The following is a 23,528-nucleotide window of genomic DNA, read 5'->3' on the forward strand; positions in this document are numbered from 1 at the left end:
TTTCATCGTTGCTACATCGCACCCTGCCTGGTTCATCTCCTCCCTGAGACCCCTCTGCAAGGGGATCTCCAGTGGCCTACAAATGGGCTTTGAGTCTCCACTCTGCACTCCCCACCTCATTCACTATGGTAAGATTTTTTGTTCTGATAGCCGGGCACCATCAGCTTTCTTCGCCACATTTGCTTATGCACCCATTTGTCTTCAGCGATTGTATCATGGAGGTGAGCACACTGATATGATTTTTTGTTCTTTGATGCCTGATAACTTCTCCCTTCGGCACCTCGTGATCACACAGGCTGGTGTGCTTCATCCATGTGGGCTTTGTTGCTTCTGAGCTAGATGGCTGCTTGTTAACCTTCAAGCCTTTAAGACCTCAGAGCTACACCATGCTTCAAGACAAAATTTCATTTATTTTTCATTAGAAAGAAATCTTTCACAATATGTAATTACATATTGTTTTTGTGATGAATCACTATGCTTTAATTATGTTCAATTTGTAACAATGAAAATACATCCTGCCTATCAGATATTTACATTACGATTCATAACAGTAGCAAAATTACAGTTATGAAGTATCAACAAAAATAATTTTAAGGCTGGGGGTCACCACAAAATGAGGAACCTGTATTAAAGGGTCATGGCATTAGGAAGGTTGAGAACCACTGGCAGAGGGGATACGTCTAGGAGACAAACAATCACCTTTTTAGCACATTTTCTGATCTAGATGTCAATTCTCCTCTGGTATGCATGAATGTTAAATACATCATCTAGTTCTCTAACTGCTTTTCACACTTAAACACTTATATAAGAACTCGAAATGAGGTGAAGAAACCTTAATGGAAGATATATAATATTTGAAAGACATACTAAAAAGGTACTACACACAAAAACATTTTTTTAAAAAAGGTACTACACATTCTCCATTATTGTGCTAATCTAATTAAGCTAATCTTGAATTATAGACTTCAGTATAGTAAAAAACTAGTTTTAAAAGACAGTGCTGCTTTGTATCTAGCAATTCACTTTGTGCGAATGAGATGATCCCTTTTCCTTCATTGAGAGCTCTATGAAGCTCAGCTGCTTGCAGTGTCTGTTCAGCCCCAATGTTTATGTAGCTAAATCTTGACTTTTTTGCCTTCTTCCTATTCATTCTTCAAAAAATATGAAAACATGGGAAAAAAGAGGACCTGATGCCAGGGGCTTAGGTGGAGAGCAAATGTTATGAGAATGATGAAGGCAATGAATGTACAAATGTGCTTTACACAATGTATGTATGTATGGATTGTGATGAGTTGTATGAGCCCCTAATAAAATGATTAAAAATATGAAAACACATATTTTAATAGAGAAAAAAGCCACAAAGCATTAATACCATCCATAGTAGTTTTTCTTTAAGTAGTATAAAAATTTACCTTGCATGTGCCTAGCAAGTGGCTCTTAACCATTCCTCATTTGTCTTTGAAGCTTAAACTAGTTTGTCATCTGCACTTCCTTATAGATATATCCAATCAAGTAATTTCCATAATAATATGTATATCTATATGTTTAATACTCTTAAATCTAAAATAATGCCATTCTATTAAAAATTGAGTTTTCTTAAGCACCACCTTCAACTGAGTTCTGCAGTTGGTTTTTCCAATTTATAATTTGGATATGCTATTACCATTTTCTTTAAAAGCAAATGATAATCTTTATAATAGATTAAATCTATATCTTCTGATAAATCCAAGTACATGCATTTTGAAAATAGAAGTGTTAGAAATGACAATATTTTGAAATCAAAAGCACAGTTTGTACTGTATAATTTTCACAATGTATGTTTTTGTAATACAGACTTTTAGAAAAACTATCGATAAATAATATAAAGGCTGTAATTACTAGTCCAGTTTTCTGCTAGATTATATACTTGCCATTTCAAATAAATCTCAACATTAGTATGTATACTTTATTGACTGATTTGTTTTTTTTTAACAGTTTAATAAAGCCTTTAGGTTTTATTATTATAGAAGTAATACATATCCTATGTAGAAAATCTGACAGCTCTCCAAAAAAAATCATATCAAATTCTTCCTTCCAGAGATTACCCGTTATTTACAGGCTGGTAAACATCTTTCCATAAAACGCACACACATATTTTAAGAATATACTAAGAATTTATGAACTTCTTTTAAAACAGCCACCTGAAATATCTTTTCACACATACATGATGTTTTAGTGTATGCAAGAGCTATGGTGCACAGTGGCTTAAGTGCTGGGCCGTGAATTGGAAGGTCAGCGGTTGCGCCCATCAGCTGCTTCACTGGAAAAAGAAGGCTTTTTCCCGAGAGACTTACAACCTTGTGAAACCCTGGGAGCAACTCAGTAGAGTTGCTTTGAGTTGGCATGAGCTCAACCACATGGGGTTTTGTTTTTGTTTTGTGATCCTATGAATACTGACTGCAGTTTTGTAACATTAGGATTTAGGATTTCCCCTCCTCTTTTAAGCTTTTAAAGTTAGAAATACATTTTCATTCTCCAGGCTTATCCAGAATCTGAAAGGAAAGACTGGGTTCGAGAATGGCCTGGCCAAGTTGTGCTTTGTGTTTCTCAAATGTTCTGGACTTCTGAGACACAGGAAGTTATAAGCGATGGCCCAGAGGTAATAAAGCCTTATTTTACTTTAAATAACACCATTTTTTCCTATTTCGTTTTTAAAGTTAGCTTATCTATTTCTTTGCAAAGGTAATTCTCTCTAAATTTCTATATATAACACTAAAATTATACAGTTCTTGGAAGACTTGTTCTTAATATTTTACTAAGCTGTCACAGAATCACTCAATTCTAGAATTAGTTTCTGTATTTGAGCTCGATTAGGAAGTCAAAATTGTTTTGTACAAGAGTAAACACATGAAATGCATGTTGTATATATTCTACAACACCAATTTAATGGCTTTAACTTTTCCCCCTAGGGATTAAAGAAGTACTATAGTGAACTTCAGAATCAACTAAATGATATTGTGGGGCTGGTTAGAGGGAAATTGTCTAAGCAGACCAGGACCACTCTGGGGGCTTTGGTCACTATTGATGTCCATGCTAGAGATGTGGTCATGGACATGATTGAGAAAGGTGTGTAACATTTTCCCTTAATATTAAATTTAAATTATCAATAGCTTATAGAAATAAAGTTTAATGTTGTCTTTTTCCCCTTTAGAACAGAACTTCTTTTATATAATCTTTTAAATAACTTGGAAAACATGAATCATTTTAATATTTGCTGTTATAAACTAAAAATCCAATTTAAAAATCGTTTCCTTTTAAAGATTGTGTCTTATTTTACTTTATTCTTTTTAGGTGTCTCACATGAAACAGATTTCCAGTGGCTTGCTCAACTTCGATATTATTGGGAATATGATAATGCTCGAGTTCGGATCATTAATTGCAATGTGAAATATGCTTATGAATATCTTGGTAACTCACCTCGACTTGTCATTACTCCTCTAACGGACAGGTGTTACAGAACATTGGTATGCATTTAAATGATTTTAATTTACACACAAGACTCCATTTTATTCATATTTTCTTATCCAAATTTAACATGACTATCCTTAAGTACAGTGATCCCTTAATTATCTAATTCAATTCATTATTCCAAATTCGTGTTCAAACACTGAAAAGTTTGAGAACCGAACGTAATTTTCCCATAAGAAATCATGGGTAACCAAATAACTGGTTTTTAGACTCTACAATTACACTTGTACATTCATGTTCAGGGCTTTAACACAAAGCTAACAGCTCTGGGTTGTAGAAATAACCATTAAACCATCTAAACAAAATAAATGCAATATGTTAAATATCAAAATACAATATAGGAAATAACATTTAAAAACTTTGTCCACGGACTCTCCCTTAATGCTTCCTGGCGCACTGGGAGCCGAGGGGAACTGCAGGAGGAGGAGGGGTGTACTTTTTTGGAAGGCAAGCCTCCTTCCATACTGCTGCTGGCAGTTCACTTTCTGGGGTCTTTATTAAAAGTTTATCTAATGATACCTGCTTCTGCCTTCTTTTCAAGATAGTCCTAACGTGAGAAGCAGCGTTGTCATTTGCCAGGCTCACAATGTGACTATCCCTGCCGGGCCATGTTCTGCAGTGCAATGTAGAAAGTCATACCACTGACAAGAAAGGTTAAGAATAGTGTTCTGGATGTATAAAAATGGAGACCATACCCAAAGGGAAGGCAATAGGTGAATCACAGGAAAAATGAGGTCATGTGTCTCTCATTTGACAGGCCCCCTGAAGAGCACCCACTTTGAGGAGTTTACTTTCGTAGCTAGCCACTCAGAATGTATTGTTACTGTTGTCTGTACCCTTCTCAATCAATTCTAATTAGCACTGTGTTCTCTCCTGTGCACTCCATTGGGACTGTTAACCAGTGTGTTATGTATTGGTCATAACGAGTTATGGGAGAACGAATTATAGTGTCAGAAACACACAGGGACAGTTCTATTCAGTCCTATAAGATTTCTATGAGTCAGAATCGATTCAATGGCACTGGGTTAATTAGTTAACCACAAGGTCAACAGTTCAAACCCACCAGTTGTTCCTTGAGAGAAAGATGAGCTGTCTATTCCCTTAAAGATTTACAAGGTCTTCCCTATACAGGGTGCTATGAGGCAGAATCAACTTGATGGCAGTGAGGTGGGTTTGATTCTAATCTTACTCCCTCAAGCTATATTCTTTTATTTTTAAAGGTAAATGGAACACATATCAAAGTACTGGAGGGTAAGGAGATTTTTATACATTTTCACGTTTCTTTCAGGAGCCTTTAAACTGCCTTTGTGTCAGCAGACAGGCTTATTATTATTATTTTTTGCTATGTCTATCTATATAAGATATGTCTATCTCTATAAGAGAGGCAAGGTAAACAATCCTGAGGAGAAAACAACGGTACTGATGGTTTCATAGGACATAGGGGACATAGGAAAGGAGGAGTAGGGGGCAAAGGAAGGGGGCAGCCAACAAACTCAGGGACCAGGGAACAACAAGAGATCTAAAATCGATGTCTAGGAGGGTGTAGAACACCTGGTGGGGTTTGATCAAGTGTAGTGTAGCCAAGAGCAATTATGGAGAACTGAATGAAGGTCGAACATGATAGTGGGACAGGAGGAAAGTAAAAGGAAATAGAGGAAGGAAGTAGAAGGCAAAAGATAGTTATAGAGGTATAAATGTAGGCATGCACGTATGTAAATATATTAATATATAACTAGGGATATAGGTCTATGTACATATATTTATATGTTAAGTATTGAGGTAACAAATGGACATTGGGCCTCTACTCAAGTGCTCCCTCAATGCAAGAACTCTTTGTTCTAATAACCTGGCATTCTGTGATGCTCAGCTTCCTGACATGATTGGTGAAGACAAAATGGGTGCATAAGCAAATGTGGTGAAGAGAGCTGATGGTGCCTGGCTATTAGAAGATATAGCTTCTGGGGTTTTAAAGGCTTGAAGGTAAACAAGCGGCCATCTAGCAGGGAAGCAACAACACCCACATGGAGGAAGCACACTATTCTGTGTCAACAGGTAGAAGTGTCGGTGGAATCAGGTATTTCTGATCAGAAGATCCCAAACAATCATATTGATGCAAATGAGGGTCAGAGTAGAGACCCAACACCCATCTGCAGACAATTGGATATGCTCTCACAGAAGAGTCACAAGGAAGGAACAAATCAGCCAGGGTGCAATTTAGCACCAACGAAACACATAACATTCTTCTAGTTCTTTGATGCTTCCTCCCCACGACACTATCATGACCTAGTTCTACCTTACAAATTCGGCTAGACCGGAGCCTTGTACATTAGTACAGGTAAGAACTCTTGACACATGGAATCTAGGACAGATAAATCCCTCAAGAGCAGTGAATGGGATTAGTGATACCATGAGGGTAGGGGAAAGGAGGGGGGAGAAGGGGATGAAAGAGGAAACAAATCACAATGATCAACATATAACACCTTCCCATCCCACCCCAGTGGGACAAACAGCAGAAACACGGGTGAAAGGAGAGAGCGCATGGTTTAAGATATGAAAATAACAATGATTTATAATTTGTCAAGGGTTCACGAGGGTGGGAGGGTGGGGGGGGGAGGGAAAAAAAGAGTAGCTGATACCAAGGTATCAAGTAGAAAGAAAATGTTTTGAAAATGATGATGGCAACATATGCACAAATGTGATTGATACAATTGATGTATGGATTGTTATAAGAGCTGTATGAGCCCTCAAATGATTTTTTTTAAACTGTCTTGACTTTTTGCAGGTAGAAAATTTTGTGCTAAAAATTCACTGACCGATATAATTGTTCTGACTACTTCTCTGAAACTACAAATATGACTAAGTATATTTGGAGAGCGTTTCTTTGTTAGCATGAGCTTCTGTTTTCTTTTCCAGATAGGTGCCTTCTATTTAAACCTTGGAGGTGCTCCCGAGGGGCCAGCAGGCACAGGGAAAACTGAGACCACCAAGGACTTGGCGAAAGCTCTTGCTGTGCAGTGTGTGGTGTTCAACTGTTCAGATGGGCTAGACTACCTAGCAATGGGAAAGGTAGTGAAAATACTGAGTCTCTAACATTCAGCTTTTCAAAGTTAGAATTAGAGGCAATGGGTTAAACTAACATCATGTAAGCATGACTTGAATGTGAATAACTTTGCTAACCTTGGTTTTAGGGGGAAAGATCTTGTATGTGGGGCTTTAATTAAACCTAATTTTAAATCTTGACCCAAAAGGCTGAATGTTTGTTTTATAAGATGATGTCCTTTCCTAAAAAATCTCACCTCCTTTTTTGTCTTGCCTTTTGTTTTATAAGATGGTGTCCTTTCCTAAGAAATCTCACCTCCTTTTTTGTCTTGCCTTTAGTTTTTTAAAGGGTTGGCTTCCTCCGGTGCTTGGGCGTGCTTTGATGAATTTAATAGAATCGAGTTGGAAGTGTTGTCTGTGGTAGCTCAGCAGATCCTCTGCATTCAGAGAGCCATTCAGCAGAAGTTGGAAGTGTTCATTTTTGAAGGGACAGAGCTTAAACTCAATCCCAACTGCTTTGTAGCGATTACCATGAATCCCGGCTATGCAGGGCGTTCTGAATTGCCAGACAACCTTAAGGTAATATATCTTCTAAAGATTATAAACTTGTTAGTTTAAAAAAAAAGGTAACATGGACTTTTCAAGATATTAATGTTTTCTCCAGTGTATTTGCAATTTCCCTTTTACCCATTCCATTTCTTGTGAAATAAAGCTCCAAACACTTTTTAATTTTTATTTTAAAAAATTTAAATCATTTTTTTGGGGGCTCATACAACTCTTATCACGATCCATACATCCACACATTGCAAACACTTTTTTAGATGTATAAAAAAATTAAATAAAATCTTGAAATACTACTGAAAAATCACAGAGCTTACATAAATATGTTGCAGTTGAAGAATAATCTTGAATATTCCCATATGGCTTGGGATACTTATGCTTCGTTTTTAAAACCCGTTGTCATGTAATTAACATACTTGGTTTGTTATATGTTGCAGGTTCTCTTTAGAACAGTGGCTATGATGGTTCCAAACTATGCTCTTATAGCAGAAATCTCCCTTTACTCCTATGGATTTTTGAATGCCAAGCCACTGTCTGTGAAGATAGTAATGACCTACAGGCTTTGCTCTGAGCAGCTCTCCTCACAGTTTCATTATGATTATGGAATGCGAGCAGTAAAAGCAGTTTTGGTGGCTGCTGGAAACCTAAAACTGAAATATCCTGATGAAAATGAAGATATACTTGTAAGTAATCAGCACTTTTTAAAGTTTCAGTAAAAACATAATTTCTAGGTCTTCTTTTTGAGGGAGGTTGATCAGAAACAACAAGTAGGCAATTGATGTGGTTGTTATTTCAATTCTCGGCATTGAAATGATACTGTTTGTGTTATGTCATTCACTATAGTTTATTTATGTGAAGGACCCCGGCTGCCATAGTCAGTACAAGCTGGGCCATTAACTGCAAGGTCAGTGGCTCGAAATCACCAGGCACTCCTCAGGAGAAAGATGGGACTTTCTACTCCTGTAAAGAATTATGGTCTCAGAAACTCAACAGGGGAAGTCCCACACTGTCCACTGGGGTCACTATGAGTTGGCACCGACTCAGTGCCAGTGAGTGAGTAAGTTATGAATGCAGGAGTCTTTTTGGCTTGGTAAACGTGTATCGGCGGTTTATTATAGAGATTCCACAGAGTAATGTAAAATAATCTTTGACACTGGCGGTGGGATGGAGGGAATGTTATTAATGAACTTATGTTGCTTATTTTTGGGTTATTTCAGCTTCTTCGATCAATTAAAGATGTAAATGAGCCAAAGTTTCTATCACATGATATACCCTTATTTAATGGAATAACTAGTGACTTATTTCCTGGTATTAAACTTCCTGAAGCGGATTATAATGTAAGTAAACTTGTGAGAATGGCTGATTAGTCTATGTTGTGGCATGTACCAGGGCTTCATTTTTCTTTAAAGCTGAGTAGTATTCCATTGCATGTATGTGCCATATTTGTACATTCCTCTGTTGGTGGACACTTGGGTTGTTTCCACTTTTCTGCTCTTTTCACCTTTATTTGAAGAATATTTGCACTGGGTATAGAATTCTAGGTTGGCAGGCCTTCGCTCTCATCTCCATCATTTAAAAGTACTGCTTTCAGAAAACTATTCCTTTGATTTCCATTTTTCGTTATTGTGTTTACAAGACAGGCATTTTTCTAGTCTGATGCTCACCCATGTCTAGACTTGCAAATGCCCGCACGGGGGCAGTTCTACTCTGCCTTACCAGGTTTCTATGAGTCAGATTCGATCTGGGCGGGAGTGCGACAGTGTGAGGGATTGCCTGGCATGTCCTCCTATGCCTAAAATAAATGTGGAATTCTGGGAAAGAGTATTAAAAGGAGATATTTTCTTCTTTTAAAAAAAATCATTTTATTAGGGGCTCATACAACTCTTATCACAATCCATATATACATCAATTGTGTAAAGCGCATTTGTACATTCATTGCCCTCATCATTCTCAAAACATTTCCTCCCCACTTAAGCCCCCCGCATTAGGTCCTCATTTTCCCCCTTTCTCCCCGCTCCCCCCTCCCTCATGAGCCCTTGATAATTTATAAATTGTTATTTTGTCATATCTTGCCCTGTCCGACATCACCCTTCACCCTCTTTTCGGTTGTCTGTCCCCCAGGGAGGAGGTCATATATAGTTCCTTGTAATCGGTTCCCTCTTTCCTACCCACTCTCCCTCTACCCTCCCAGTATTGCCACTCACACCACTGGTCCTGGAGGGATCATCTGCCCTGGATTCCCTGTATTTAAAAGGAGATATTTTCATGTAGCATATATAAAATGCTTTTTTTTGCTGTGGTTGTTCACAGTTTTTAATAGCAAGTACTAATATTGGAAAATATTTTAATTGTATTCACTCCTTTGAAGAAAAATAAAATCTTTAAGAAATAATTTATTAATATAACAAGATATAATTTTCTTATTTTTAAATGAAAAGTCTATGCTTATAAGGCATGCGTGACATAATTTATATTATTTATGTATATGTATTAATTTCAGGAATTTTTGGAATGTGCTCATGAAGCCTGCAAAGCACATAATCTTCAACCTGTTAAATTTTTTCTGGATAAAATGATTCAGACATATGAAATGATGATTGTTAGACATGGGTAAGTTTATAGAATATTATTTTCTTTCAAATTAAGATATTATTTTTCCATTTGAACTATTAAAACAATTTCAATTTATGGACTAAAAGATTCATCAAACTCTGAATGCTAAGTAGTCTAGGGAGCAAACAACCCTAAGACCCCAGTAATTTTAAAAGCAAAGACTTATTTCTTCCCTGTGCTGTATGTCCAGCAAGTTTTGGTGAGGAATGCACATTCAGAAATCTGGCACTAATGACCACCATGATTTTCCCTTTAGCTCATAAAATATGTGAATCACTTTCCTTTATGCACACAACCTGTACTCTTCTTTAGCAGGGAGACAATAGAAAAGTTCTAATCAATCGATGAAATGAGCTCAAAGTTCAGGATCCCTAGGTGATACATACATGTTAGGCTTTGGGTCTTTGGGTCAGATTTGAAACTTGTTCTGCTTAATCCAGAGTCTTAAAAACTAAAGATAATGTTATCTGTCCTGTGTCCTCCAAGTTTGCAATAGTGGAACAGAACAGGACTAGGAGAGCCCACTCCTGTTCAGATATTGAAGAGTAGGAGACACAACCAACACTCACTCAGAGCAACTCGATGCCTGCTCATAGAGACCCTACCAAAGCTTTAAGTCTTTACAGGAGTAGAGAGCTCCGTATTTCTCCTAAGGAGCAGCTGGCGGTTTCAAACTGCTGACCTTGGAGTTAGCAACCCATTACGTAACCCATTATGCCACTAGGGCTCCCGACCCAATTCGAGTTTGTAGCAATTCTGAAAATCAGCTTGGCATGTGAGGACCCTATTCCAGACACGGATTGACCCTAAAACTAATGTTATTTCATTTTAGGACCTCTCCCTTGTAGGGGTACCTCCAAAGGCCACTTGTATATATGACTCATCGTGTAGGGTATTGTTAAAGAGGCTACAGACATTTTGTATTCAATGTTTTTTCTTAGACACCTCCTCCCACCCATCAAAACGGTATTAATCTAACACCACACAAAACCTTGATCCACTTGTACTGGATTTTTGCTCACTAGGAGGACTCTTCCTTTTAATTGTTCTCCACGGACCTTGCTTTAACCTTCTGAGAGGTTTTTCATTTCTGTTATCTTCCCTGGCCTCATTGATATGGGCAATAGAAAAAAAAAAATGCTGTCCTGAGGAGTTGAGAACTTCCTTCACTCTCCTTCCTTATAGAAAGTTAGAACCTCAATGGCCAAGATTTGTGAAAGAGGCAGGGTTTCAAAAGAAACATTTTTAATTGGGTAAATTTTTGAACAAACAAAACTAGAATAGAACAATCATCGTTTGTATTGGGTATATACCTAATATCCAAAGGTCATTTAAATCTTGAATGCTCACCTATGCTTTAGTTTAGATTCATGGCTTCTTTGTCAGTAAACTCTCTCAAAAACAATCAGCTTAAACTACATAGGAATAAATTTGAAGAAACTGAAAGACCTTTTCACTAAAAGCTATAAAACATTGCTTAAAAAATTAAAGGAGATATAAAGAAATAAAAAGACATCCTGCATTCATGGACTGTTAAGGTGCCATTTCTACTCAAAGTTTATCTATAGCCATAACACAATTTTCACTAAAAATTTGAACAGCCTTTTTTTTGCATAAATGACAAAATTGATTCTTAAATTTTGGGAGTGCAAGGGGCCCTGAATTATAACACAATCTTGATAATGATCCCAACAAAGCAGGCGGTCCTATACTTCCTATGTCAAAACATATTATAAAGCCAAAATGGCCTGCTTCTGTTATAATAAAATATACCTAGACTGGTGGAATAAAATTGAGAGCAGAAGTAAACCCATTATGACCAGATAATTTTCTGCAAAGATGCTAAATCCATCCAATGGTGAATAATCACTTCAACAAATGGTGTTAGAACAAGTAGATTGCCAAATGTAAAATGATGACATTAGATTTTCACCTCATACCATAAGGAAAATTAATTGCAAGTGAATCAATGGCCTAAATTTAAGAGCTAAGATCATTAAAAAAAAAACCATAAGGTAAATTCTTAGATATGATAACAGGAATTGTACAACAAGAGAAAATATATAAGCTGGACTTCATAATTAAAAACATTTATTTTTAAGAAATTTAAAATACAACTCAAATGCTTGGCTATCAGAAAGAATAGCATATTGGGTCTTAAAGTCTTTTCTTAAAACAAGCAGGCATGTGAGGCATCAAGTTCACATGGAAGAAGCACACCATCTTTGTGATCCAAAGGTTGTAAATAATAAAACCCAAATCTGACAGAATGGTATTAGAACTTAAATTGTGAACACCTGGTTTGCAGAAGGCTGTGGATGACACTTTCTCTCAATTCTCACTGCCATCCAGACAATGCTGACTCATAGCAACCCCCTGTGGCTTTCCAAAACTCTGAATTGTTTACAGGAATGGAAAGCCCAGTCTTTCTCCCACAGAACTGCTGGTGGTTTCTAGCTGCCAACCATGCAGCTCACAGCCCCACATGTAACCATTGCATCACCAGAATGACAGCAGAAGGCCAAAATCCATTTGCAGGGTCCCCACTGGGATTAAACCTCTGGTGAATCCCTTCTGAATGCAGTCGAGGGATATGAATGGCCTTGCTATCAGATAGAGTACATTGTGAAGTGGATTATAGCATATGTAGTTAGGTTAAAATGTAATACCTTAACATTTGATCTCCCTTTTGACCCATTTTAAAGTTGTCTCAGTTTTTTATATTTTCTGCTTTCGTTTTGCTTGAGGTCTTTCTATGTTTTGTTTAGTCATTGTTAAGTTTTGTTTGTTCGCTTCCTGTTTGTGTTTTGCATGGTTTTCTGTATTTGAAAACTAGGATAGGTAGCTCTACAGAGAAAGTAACTGGATTGATAATTGCCTAGGGCATGACAGGGGAGGAGTGGGGAAATTGGGGAGCTAACATGAGTATGAGAAGAAAATGTTCTGAAATGGATTGTGGTGATGACTGTACAAATCTTAATATGATTGAACAACTCAGTGGCATGATATGTGAGGTTTATACCAATAAAACTATTTTAAAAAATACAACCAGAAGAATGGGAGAAAATATTTGGAAAACACATAACAGATAAGAGTTTAGTATACAGAATATATAAAGAAGTTTTACAACTCAACAACAAAACACCAACAACCCACTCAAAAAAGGAGCTAAGGACTTGTATAGATATGTCACAAAAGAAGAGAATACAAATGGCCAACAAGCACATGAAAAGATGCTTAATCTCATTAGTCATCAGGGAATACAAATCAAACTGCAATGGGATACCACTTCACACCCACTAGTCAAAAAAAAAAAAAGGAAAATTACAAATATTTATGAAGATATAGAGAAACTGGAAAATTCATTGCTGGTGGGAATATAAAATAGTGTAACCTCTGTGGAAAAAACAGGTTGATAGTTCTTCAACAAGCTTAACAAACAAAAAGGTTAAATACAGGCTTACCATATAACCTACCAAATTTCCCTCTTAGGTATATATTTAATAGAATTGGAAGTAGGGACTTTAAACACACACATGCACACCAGTGTTCTTTGTAGCATTATTCATGATGACCAGAAGGTAGAAATAACCCAAGTGTTCATTAGCAGATAAATGGGTAAACAAAATGTGTTTTATAAACACAATAGTGATTTATTCAACTATAATGAGGAATGCATTTCTGACACATACCATCACATACATACCACAATACTATGTTAAGTGACTTAAAGGACAAATAGTATAGGATCCCACTTATGTGAAATATTTAGAATATGTAAATCTGCTCAGACAAATGATTAGTAATTACCAGGGTACTGGGGCCAAGGAAATAGGGAACGTTGGGGGAAAAAAAAAAAGGGCAGCATCGTTGGGGATCTCTTTTCATACAAAATATTTATATAATATTTCATTAGTCTAATAGAAGGCCTTAGTTAAATAGGCACTATTTCTTCTAGGAAGCAATATACATAATTTCTGATTATTATTATGCCTTGGTTAGAGTTAGTCACATAGCCCTTCTACAGAAGAGCCAAGAAGAACCCTTGTGTGCCAGGAGGGAGGAGAAGCAGAACTCCTTGACAAGGAGCAAGTAAAGACATTAGGGAAGGGACTCCTTCCCACTCTGCTGTGTAAGAGGCCCCAAATCTCATTTTTTTAATTTCAAGTATATACAGATGTTAAGTTTCCATTGTCATTTGGAGACTTTTCTATGACATTCCCTGTTGTAGATAATGCTGTAATGTGAACAATTTTATTTAGAGGGCAACCGTTCAGAAGCTAAAGGTACCTTTCCTTTATCTCAGAAAAATTAAGATAAATGGACAAATAGTAAATTATCACAGGGCACACTAAATATGGCCCATAATTTAAAGAGATTTTTACTGTGTAACTGCTTTTATTTTTCCTTTATAGTTTTATGTTAGTAGGAGAGCCTTTTGCTGCTAAGACTGAAGTTCTGCATGTGTTGGCTGATACCCTAAGTCTTATGAATGAACGGGGCTATGGAGAGGAAGAGAAGGTTATTTATAGGACTGTCAACCCCAAATCCATTACTATGGGCCAACTTTTTGGACAGTTTGATCCAGTGTCTCATGAGGTAATCTACACCCTTAATCACGCTCCACTTTGATTTATAGTACACATTAAATGAAGAAATTTGATGTGCTTTCGTATTTTCAGTGCTAAATTCAGTTGTATAAAAGGGGTCTCCCAATTCTTCCTTTTTTCTTCTCAGTGGACTGATGGTATTGTGGCCAATACCTTTAGAGAATTTGCCTTATCAGAATCACCTGACCGGAAATGGGTGGTGTTTGATGGTCCCATTGACACTCTGTGGATAGAGAGCATGAACACAGTGCTGGATGATAATAAAAAGGTAAATCATCAGAGTTAAAAGCCCATCATGCGTAACTCGCTGCCATCAAGTCCATGCTGACTCACAGCGACTGCCCGTAGATTTTGGAGACTGGAATCGAGTACCGAGTCCAGTAGAAAGTCCAGGCTTTCGTTCGAGGAGCTGCTGACTATGCAGAGCGCAGGCCAGCCTGGAACCACGACGCCACCAGGGCTCCTCTGTCTGGTGTAGGGATGTTTAACATACAGCATAGAGTGTGTTCTGTGCTCAACAACTGTCAACTAGAACTGTATTTACAAGAGAGGACTCAGCAAGTGGAGTTGTTTTATAGCTAATTTATCTTTTCAGTGAACACTATGCCATGGTAACCCTTTTGCTCATTTTGTTTCCCCCACAGAAGATTGTGCTAAAGCTACTGCTTTAGCGGTGAGATGTACTAATCTAATAGATAACGGCTGTTGAATGACTTCAAACTTTGAGTTTCTTAGAGAACTTCAAACTAATATTTTAGGAGAAAATAAAAGGACCTCCTTCCTTTTTGAAAACACACTGCTTGCTGCAGTGCTTTTATGTAGTAGTTTATTGCTTTAGGAACGGTAAGGTATACAAAAGAGCTAGACAATGGACATCTAATATTTATTTTGAGCAATAACATGCATACAATGAAGTGTAAAAGACACTGAATTGAAATATGAACACTCACACTCTGTTGGTATGCACTCACATAATCCTCACTCAAATAAAAGTGCACAGTTCCCTGCACTCTACAAGGCTTCCTCGTGTCTCTTCCCAGTCTGTGTACCTGCCCCATAAGGTAAATATAATCATACTCTTTAGTGTCTGATTTGCTTTGGTCAATGAAAGACCATTGTTATATGAAAGAAATCTTTACGTTATTGTAGTTTCAGTTAATCCTTTTATGTTTATATTAGTATTATGCTCTATGAACAATATAACTTATTTCCATATTTATTTTAAATAACTACATTACTAGATAATCCAATTCAATTTATTTATTATTATACAACTATATACTCTAGCACTTTATCATAGGTAGTTGGCCATCTCCACATATTATGTCATTTATTCAGCAATGTTGATTGAGTTGAGAGGGCAAATTAGGCAAGAATTGGTAGTGATTCGGAAGAGAGGGATTAGTAAGTAGAATGAATGAATTCTAAGGCTTCAGAGTGAAGCAGAAGGGTTGTCTCATTTGGGATGAAAAGGAACTATGAAAGGATGGGTATGCTTACAGGTACATGTATGGATATACTAGAAATTTGAAAGCAGACCCTTCTGATGATTCCCCCCCCCCCACTGTGAACCAGTAGGCCCTGAGTACTTGTAGGTTTGAGGAGAAAAGAGGAAGCTTAAGTTAGTCATTAAGGAAAATAGGAAAACATAGCAGGAGATGTGTGGCTAGCACTGAGAGTCCGATTGACTTGAAGACCATAAATGAGTGGGTACAAAGGTCTGTCTTTGTGAGTTTCTCTCTACCAGTCTAAGTGCCTTGGAGGTGGGCATGGGTAATCTTGCTAGACTAGTGGTACAGAAAGAGTTTACAGGTATTGGCGTGAGAAGGATCGAGGTTCTAGAGTGTAAGCACCAGGCCTGTGAAGTCCTTAGGAAAGTGAAAGGCACGCTCAGTAGCAGTCAGTGAGTGAGAGACCTGGAAAAGGCAGGTGCTGTGGGCAGAGTGAGATGCTTGAATTTAATATCTCAAAATTGTCTAATGTTCGGGAAAGAGGTAGCCCAGGTGTGTGAAGTGGATGGCTGGAGTGGAGTGAGAGAAAAGTAACTGAAAGTAAAGTAGCCAAAGACCTGAAGGGTTTCAGCGTCAAGAAGGTCGTCTTTATGCATACTGCATCATTTAGGAGCTGAGAGAGAGATTAAGCCACCCGTTGAAGGGTTTAGTTAATAAGAGGAATGCCCATCCTGGGATCAGATGGGTGTGGCAGGTGTTGACAGCTGTAAGCAAGGATTGTCAAAAAATTGTTTTACATAAGGATGAAGGAAAAGCAGTGGGGAAGCATTGGAGCAGGAAACTGCCTACTCCCCATCCAAATGTTGGGTGAGTGGGAGAAAGCTTTTGAAGTGATCCGATCGAAGGCTGTAAGTACCTTAGACCAGCACTGTCCAACAGAACTTTCTGTAATGATGGAAGTACCTGTCCTCTCCAATAAGGTAGCCGTTGAACACATGAAATGTGGCTAATGCAATTGAAGACCTGAAATTTAAATGTTATTGAGTTTTAATTCATTCAAATTACACATAAATAGCCACATATAGCTTATGACTTTTATCACTAAGAAACCAGATCCAGAAATGCTTCATTACTGACATATGATAAAACCAAACCAAACTCACTGCCATCAACTCAGTGCTGACTCAAAGCGACCCTATCTGTCAGAGCAGAACTACCCCTGTGAGTTTCTGAGACTGTAACTGCTTATGGGAGTAGAAAGCCCCATTGAGTGGCTGGTAGTTTTGAACTGTGAACCCAGCCTGTAAGGACTACGCCACCAGGGCTCAGATAATAGATGGGGCAAAATTGTCACTAATATTTGTAGAAACAGCGAGGAAAGACCAAAAAGTAAAAATGTAAAAGCTTAAACTAATTAATTTAGCGTTTCCATCATTAATAATCACTACTAATTAAATATTAATAATTTCTAAAGTTTCAAGCCAAGGAATTTGAGAAGGAAGGACAGCTTTAATAACAGTGGACAGGATTGGAATTTGAGAGATGGGAATCAAAAGATAAATTCAGATTTGGGCATATTTGATCAAAGGGGAACTGGTTAGATGAAAGTGAAAAGAAGACAAAATACATTGCCCTTGATGGAATTTTGGTTTGAATAAGTAGTTGAAAAGATATTGCTGAGATATGAAAAAATAATAATTTTTAAATTATCAAGGGTTCATGGGGGAGGGAGAGTGGGGAGGGAGGGGAAAAAATGAGGAGCTGATGCCAGGGGCTTGGGTGGAGAGCAGATGAATGATGAGGGCAATGAATGTACAAATGTTCTTTACACAATTGATGTATGTATGGATTGTGATAAGAGTTGTATGAGCCCCTAATAAAATTATTTAAAAATAAATAAATAAACAAATAAACGATATTGCTGGTTCAATGAGGAAATCTGAGTATTAACTAAATGTTAGGTAATATTAAAGAGTTATTAATTTTGTTAGGTGTGGCAACATTGTAGTATATAGAAAATGCTTTTATATTTTAGAGATTAATTCTGTCATATTTGGACATGAAATAATGGGTTCTATGATATCTGTTGGGTTATTTAAAATGTACAAAAACAAAAATGAAGCAATCGAGGCAATAGGTTTAAATCTAGGAGATGGTAGATCATTTTACCATTCTCTTTTCTATTTATTATTAATTTTAAAAGGCCTTATGACACTTCATAAAATCAGGAGTATTTTATTAATTTTATTAGTAAGAACTGATATTTGTATAGCATTTTGCAAGTTTTGAAGGATGTCATATCCTGTACCCCTTCAGCCCCCTGCAATTCTGTGAGAGAGATGATTGTATAGCCCTTTTTTATAGACGATGAGACTGCAACTCAGAGATATGAAGTATATACTTAACTTGTAATCCTCAGACCTAGACCCTGAATATTAAGCTCTTCTAACTTCCATTTGAATATGTATTCTATTCTACTACAATAGATACTTAATTTTATAAGTAGAATTAATTTTTATCCGAGAAATCTGAAATATTCTTCAAGTAAATGTTTAAAAACTAATTTTCTTTAGCTTTGCCTGATGAGTGGAGAAATCATTCAAATGTCTCCTCAAATGAGCCTCATCTTTGAAACAATGGACCTCTCCCAGGCTTCAGTAAGTTCATGATTCAATACAACAGCATTTACAGATGTTTTGTTCATTTATTCATGCATTTAGTCCACAAATGTATTTGCATTATTTGTTAGAGTCTGTGTTAGGCACTTGACAAAGATGAACAAAGCACAGTCTATGTTCTTTAGAAAATGAGATGCATGCTAATAAATACTCCCCAAAGAGAGCTACATGAAAGTACTTTGAGCATATTATGGATAGGTGTGGCCGGGGTGATAAGCATCCAAGTGGGTACAAAGGGACCATAGAGAGTGAGTGCTTGATCTGGTTTGAAGGAGGTGTAAGACTTCTCTAAGAAGACTGGTTGAGGAAGGCCATTCTAATCATGACAAAATGATACATACAACATGAAGCCCATGCCATCGTGGTATGTCTGAGGAACTGCACAGCAAATGGTTTTCTGTAAGGGGAAAATATAGTGCATGTGAAAGGAGCAGGTAAGGCTGTAGAGGTAGAGGAACCCGATCATGCCCAGGATCCTTGTATTCACGCCAAGTACTAGTCAGGTACCTCTGGTACAAATGTAACACTGGAAACATGAAACTTGTCTGTGTTAGTCTGGGTAGACTAGAGAAACAAATCCATTTTTGAAACTCGTGTGTAAGAGAGAGTTTTATATAAAGGGTAATTGTACACTAAGAAAGCATCCCAACCCAGTCCAGATCAAGTCCATTAGTCCATTATTAGCCCATATGTCCGATACCAATCTATAAAGTCCTCTTCAGATTCATGTGAAATACATGCAATGATGCCAAATGCAGGAGGATCACAGGCCAGTGGGTTGGAAGTCTTCTGGATCCAGTGGCGTTGTAAGCATCTCAGTGCTGGCAGGGTTCTCTACTTGGCTTCTCCGGCTCCCAAGGTCTGGTTGCATCAGGGTAGGTCCATGTGGTTTCTCCAGCTCAGAGCACTAGCATAGTTCTATGTATCTTGTTAACTGCAATGTCTCCCAGGGGATGAGCAGAGAGAGAAAGGAGGAAAAATACAGAATTCTCAGGGGAAGACCAGGCCCACAGAGAGATCTGATTGACAGACTAGACTCCACCCCTTCACTCTTAATCCTCTCAAATTGACACCAGATTATGTAACTACCACATTGTCTTTTTCCTCTAGCCTGCTACTGTAAGCCGCTGCGGCATGATTTATTTGGAGCCCTCACAATTAGGATGGAAACCACTTGTGTCTTCCTGGCTGAATTCATTGACAGGGCCTCTGCAGGAAGGGGAGCCCCATGCTCTGCTGCAAGAACTTTTTGACTGGTTAATGCCACCTTCTTTAAGACTGCGTAAAAAAAAATGCAAGGTAACACAATAGTTCTCTAATCCACTCACATCTCTTTAGTTTATGCTCAACTTGACTCTTAAGTCAAAATGCTATGGTAGCTACAACTAGTTTCTCCTTACACATTTATATCTACCTTTGGCTTCACATTGATCAAGTTACAACTGAAAAACCCAAAGGTAACATTTACTTTAGCTAAATTTTTTGGTTAAAACCATAGTGACTAAGGTTTTAAGAGTGTCAAATAACTTTTCCATATTTTAAAAGTATTTGAAACATATGCCTGTAAAAATGGCACAGGGACAGTGTCATCCTTCTCTGTCTTCACTATAAGCATTATTCTAAGGCCAAAGTCAGATATAGCTTCACCCTCCAACCTTCCACACCAGTTCTGACACCAACCATCTCTCCTACAGCATTCTCTATCTCTCGCCGGGGTTGGATAAGCCATTGCAATGGCCATATGGAATTCACAGGCAATCCTCATCATTATGGGGTTTATTAGGGAAGTTAACAGGTTACAATTCAGGATCAGAAATTCTCAGGGTACCATTCTTCCAGTCAGGACAACCTCTCCTCTGCTGTGCCCACAGACACACTGCACTGATCCTTGGCATCTCAGCTATATGGCCTTTGGCCTCTGCCATGATCAGGCAATGTTACAGAGCTCTTTTAGTGCGGTTGTTAAGTACTATTCTATCCAAAACATTACTCTACCTCAGCCCAAAGTCAGCAAATCTAGCTCCTCAATTAAGTGTCGGGAAGCACCCCCTCTGCAAGCTAGCCTCCTGCTCAAAGGCACTCAGCGTTGCTTGCTCAGTGGGCTTGGAAGCCCACTGTTCTGGCTCTTGGCCCGGCTGCTCTGCCACTTTTCCACCACTTCTCTGGTGTCACACCTGTCTGTCCCTGGATCAAGCATAGGGAATTTGGGGCCCAAAGAAGACACTCCATGTTTAGCCCTTCCTTTTAATTAGTTGGGATTTAATACATATAACATATCATTCCATCTTTTATTCACGTCAAGTAGAATTGTACAATTGCTACCACAATCCATTTCTAACCATTCTTCTACATGGACTCCTTGACATCATCTCCCTTTTACCCCACCTGCACTACTGTCCCTCCATCCCTCCGAACCCCTGATTCTACTTGCTGTCCCTACAGGTTCATCAACCCTGGGTTTCATATACCCCAAACCAGAAAAGCATATAAGCCAGCTTTAGCTCTTCTTAGTGGTAGTACATTTCCCCTGTCCTGCTTCTAAGAGGGTTCATTTTATACCTAGCAGAAGGGCAATATGGATCAATTCTCAACTTAGAATTCCAAGTTTTTATAATCACAATTATTCTTCTTGACAGTCATTCACAACCGAATCTTAAAATCTAATTAATATTTTCTCCTATCTTCTCTTATCCTAATGGGTGCATGCCCATTAGGAAAACGTTTTTTTAGTGGGGTTTACAAAGACTATGGCTAGAATAGCCATATCAAGTAATTCAAGTGTATATTTTAATATTTGAGAATGTTTTATATATTGTGTTACTTTCAGTAACAAATTGCCACAAACTTGGTGGCTTAAAATAACAGAAATTCATTGTCTCTGAGTCCTGAAGACTAGAAGTTCTAAGTCAAACTGCTGACTGGCATGAGCTCCTTGCCTCTTCCAGCTCTTGGTGGCTCCCCAGTTGTGGCTGCATGACTCTAGTTTGAGGTGACCTTTAATGTGGCCTTCTCTATGAGTGCTGCCTTTATGTGTCTCCTACGGAGTCCTGGTGGTGTAACGGTTTCATGTTGGGCTGCTCATCGCCAGTAACTCCTTGAGAGAAAGACGAGGCTTTCTTCTCCCGCAAAGAGTTTCAATCCCAGAAACCCACAGGGACAGTTCTACATTGTCCTGTCCTGCAAGGTTGCGTTGAGCTAGCATCTACTCATAGGCAGTGAGTTGGAGTTGCTGCTGATGATTGTCAAGATAGTTACCGACTACTCACATTATCCTGCGTCAGTCATATCATCTCAATCCGAATTATATCTGCCAAGATCCTTTTTCTCCACATGGTCACATTCATAGGTTCCAGGTCCTACAAAATGGCATATATTTTTTAGTCAGCCTTCAATTCACTGTATCTGCTTATACATCTGCTTATACATGCAGCTTCTCTTGCCTTGGCCACCTTTACCTTCTTCACCTGCCACCTTACATTTGTTTTCCAAGTTTCCATTTCTAACCATTCTTCTACATGCCTCTTAACTGCCTTTGGGACACTTCCCTCTTCTGTCTTTCTCTTCCTGTCTCCCTCAGTCGAGACTAGCTGTTTATCTCAATTCTCAAGGAACCCGCCCTTCACTCTACCTTCAGATTCCTCTGCCATCTCATTATTAGACCAAATTATTTTTTCCTATATAATTTCAATATCATTCTTTGGCAGAGACTTTGTCTTTTATTTACATGCTCTTTAGTTTAATATGCAGATATAGTATATTTTAAAAAAAATTACTAGAGAGTTCATTTCTATGACCCCAGAACATTGTTTAATTTCTTACAGTAGTTAGTTTTCATTGGTCAGAGAATTTATAATAAGAATACATTATATATCACTGTGTAATATGATGGGCTAAATTAAGATGTTTGACAGATACTGTTTGAAAATTGTTTTTTACTATGCTAGTAATTTAAATTCTTTTAATGCTAGAAAGCTCTTGTGAAATGCAAGTATATTTTTCTGTCAGTTTTATAAAATGAAATCTTTATGTTCTTTTATTCTTCAAATAAGCTGAAAGCTATGGACAATGTCTTATTCTTATTGCTTTGCAGGAACTGATTCCCACCAGCGATAGTAATGTGGTTGTATCTCTCACACGCCTCTTTGAAGTACTATTTTGCCCTGTGGTAGAAAACGAACCTACCAGCAAGCACATTCGTATTTGGATTATGGTTTGCTTTATATCTAATGTGGTTTTGATTATAGAATAAGAAATGCCTCTTACAAGTGATACTTATATGGAGAAAGACATTACAAGTATTAGATACTTTAATTAGAATTTTTTTGGTGGGGGGATGGTGGAGCTGAGCCATGAAAGAATCATTGAAGACATAAAACTTGTGCTTACCTGATATTGTGATATTAAAAAACATCTTAAAGAGTAAGACAAAAAAGGAAGCAATTAAAACTACCCTAATATCTATAAAAGTTCATGAGTTGATAAACTTTTCGGAAGGTGACATATTTTAAGTCAATATGGACTGAGAATGAATGGCTTCCTGCAAACTGGATGTTCAGAATTTAAGCTCTAAGATTGTCCCTTCTCTGGGTTTGGTTGTCCTTATTTACAATTCTTGCACCATATAGACAGCTGTGCTTCTGCCATGTGGATTTACCTGATGCCTCACTCAGATAGCTGCTTATTTTAAGACAAGTCTTTAAGACCCCAGTGCTATTCTTTCTGATAGCCAGACACCACCTGATTTCTTCATCACACTTTGCCATGGCATCCATATCTTCATTGATCACTTCGTGGACGTGGGCACTGAGCAGGGTCATGGCATAAGAACGAATTGTTCTTAGATTAGAGTTACAATTAAGGGAGAGCTCAAAAATCTCATCATATATCTATGATTTAGATATGACTATGGTTCATTTTAAAGACATTATTATTATAAATTCTCATGGGGCATACAGCAGTTCTACCGATATTGCCATTAATTTAGCCAGTGATACAGACTTTTTCATATCATTTTATTGGGGGTTTGTACAACTCTTATCACAATCCATCCATCCATCCATTGTGTCAAG

The 23,528-nt window shown here is 37.7% G+C and overlaps 1 protein-coding gene across 1 annotated transcript in view; it reads left to right on the top strand.

Moving 5' to 3' along the window:
* The window catches only part of DNAH12 (dynein axonemal heavy chain 12), a 197,129-nt gene that overhangs the window by 59,544 nt on the left and 114,057 nt on the right, over positions 1-23,528 (top strand). Inside the window, exons 23-35 of the mRNA XM_045290129.1 lie at positions 2,519-2,638; positions 2,949-3,105; positions 3,331-3,503; positions 6,421-6,573; positions 6,886-7,125; positions 7,545-7,790; positions 8,325-8,444; positions 9,608-9,717; positions 14,136-14,319; positions 14,458-14,598; positions 18,355-18,438; positions 19,570-19,758; positions 22,550-22,669. Coding sequence (XP_045146064.1) covers positions 2,519-2,638; positions 2,949-3,105; positions 3,331-3,503; positions 6,421-6,573; positions 6,886-7,125; positions 7,545-7,790; positions 8,325-8,444; positions 9,608-9,717; positions 14,136-14,319; positions 14,458-14,598; positions 18,355-18,438; positions 19,570-19,758; positions 22,550-22,669 — 2,037 coding nt within the window. The remainder of the gene's footprint in view (positions 1-2,518; positions 2,639-2,948; positions 3,106-3,330; positions 3,504-6,420; positions 6,574-6,885; positions 7,126-7,544; positions 7,791-8,324; positions 8,445-9,607; positions 9,718-14,135; positions 14,320-14,457; positions 14,599-18,354; positions 18,439-19,569; positions 19,759-22,549; positions 22,670-23,528) is intronic.

The sequence above is a fragment of the Echinops telfairi genome, unplaced genomic scaffold, assembly GCF_000313985.2.
Source record: "Echinops telfairi isolate 266 unplaced genomic scaffold, ASM31398v2 ScPeMD7_31;HRSCAF=116, whole genome shotgun sequence".
NCBI lineage: Eukaryota > Metazoa > Chordata > Mammalia > Afrosoricida > Tenrecidae > Echinops > Echinops telfairi.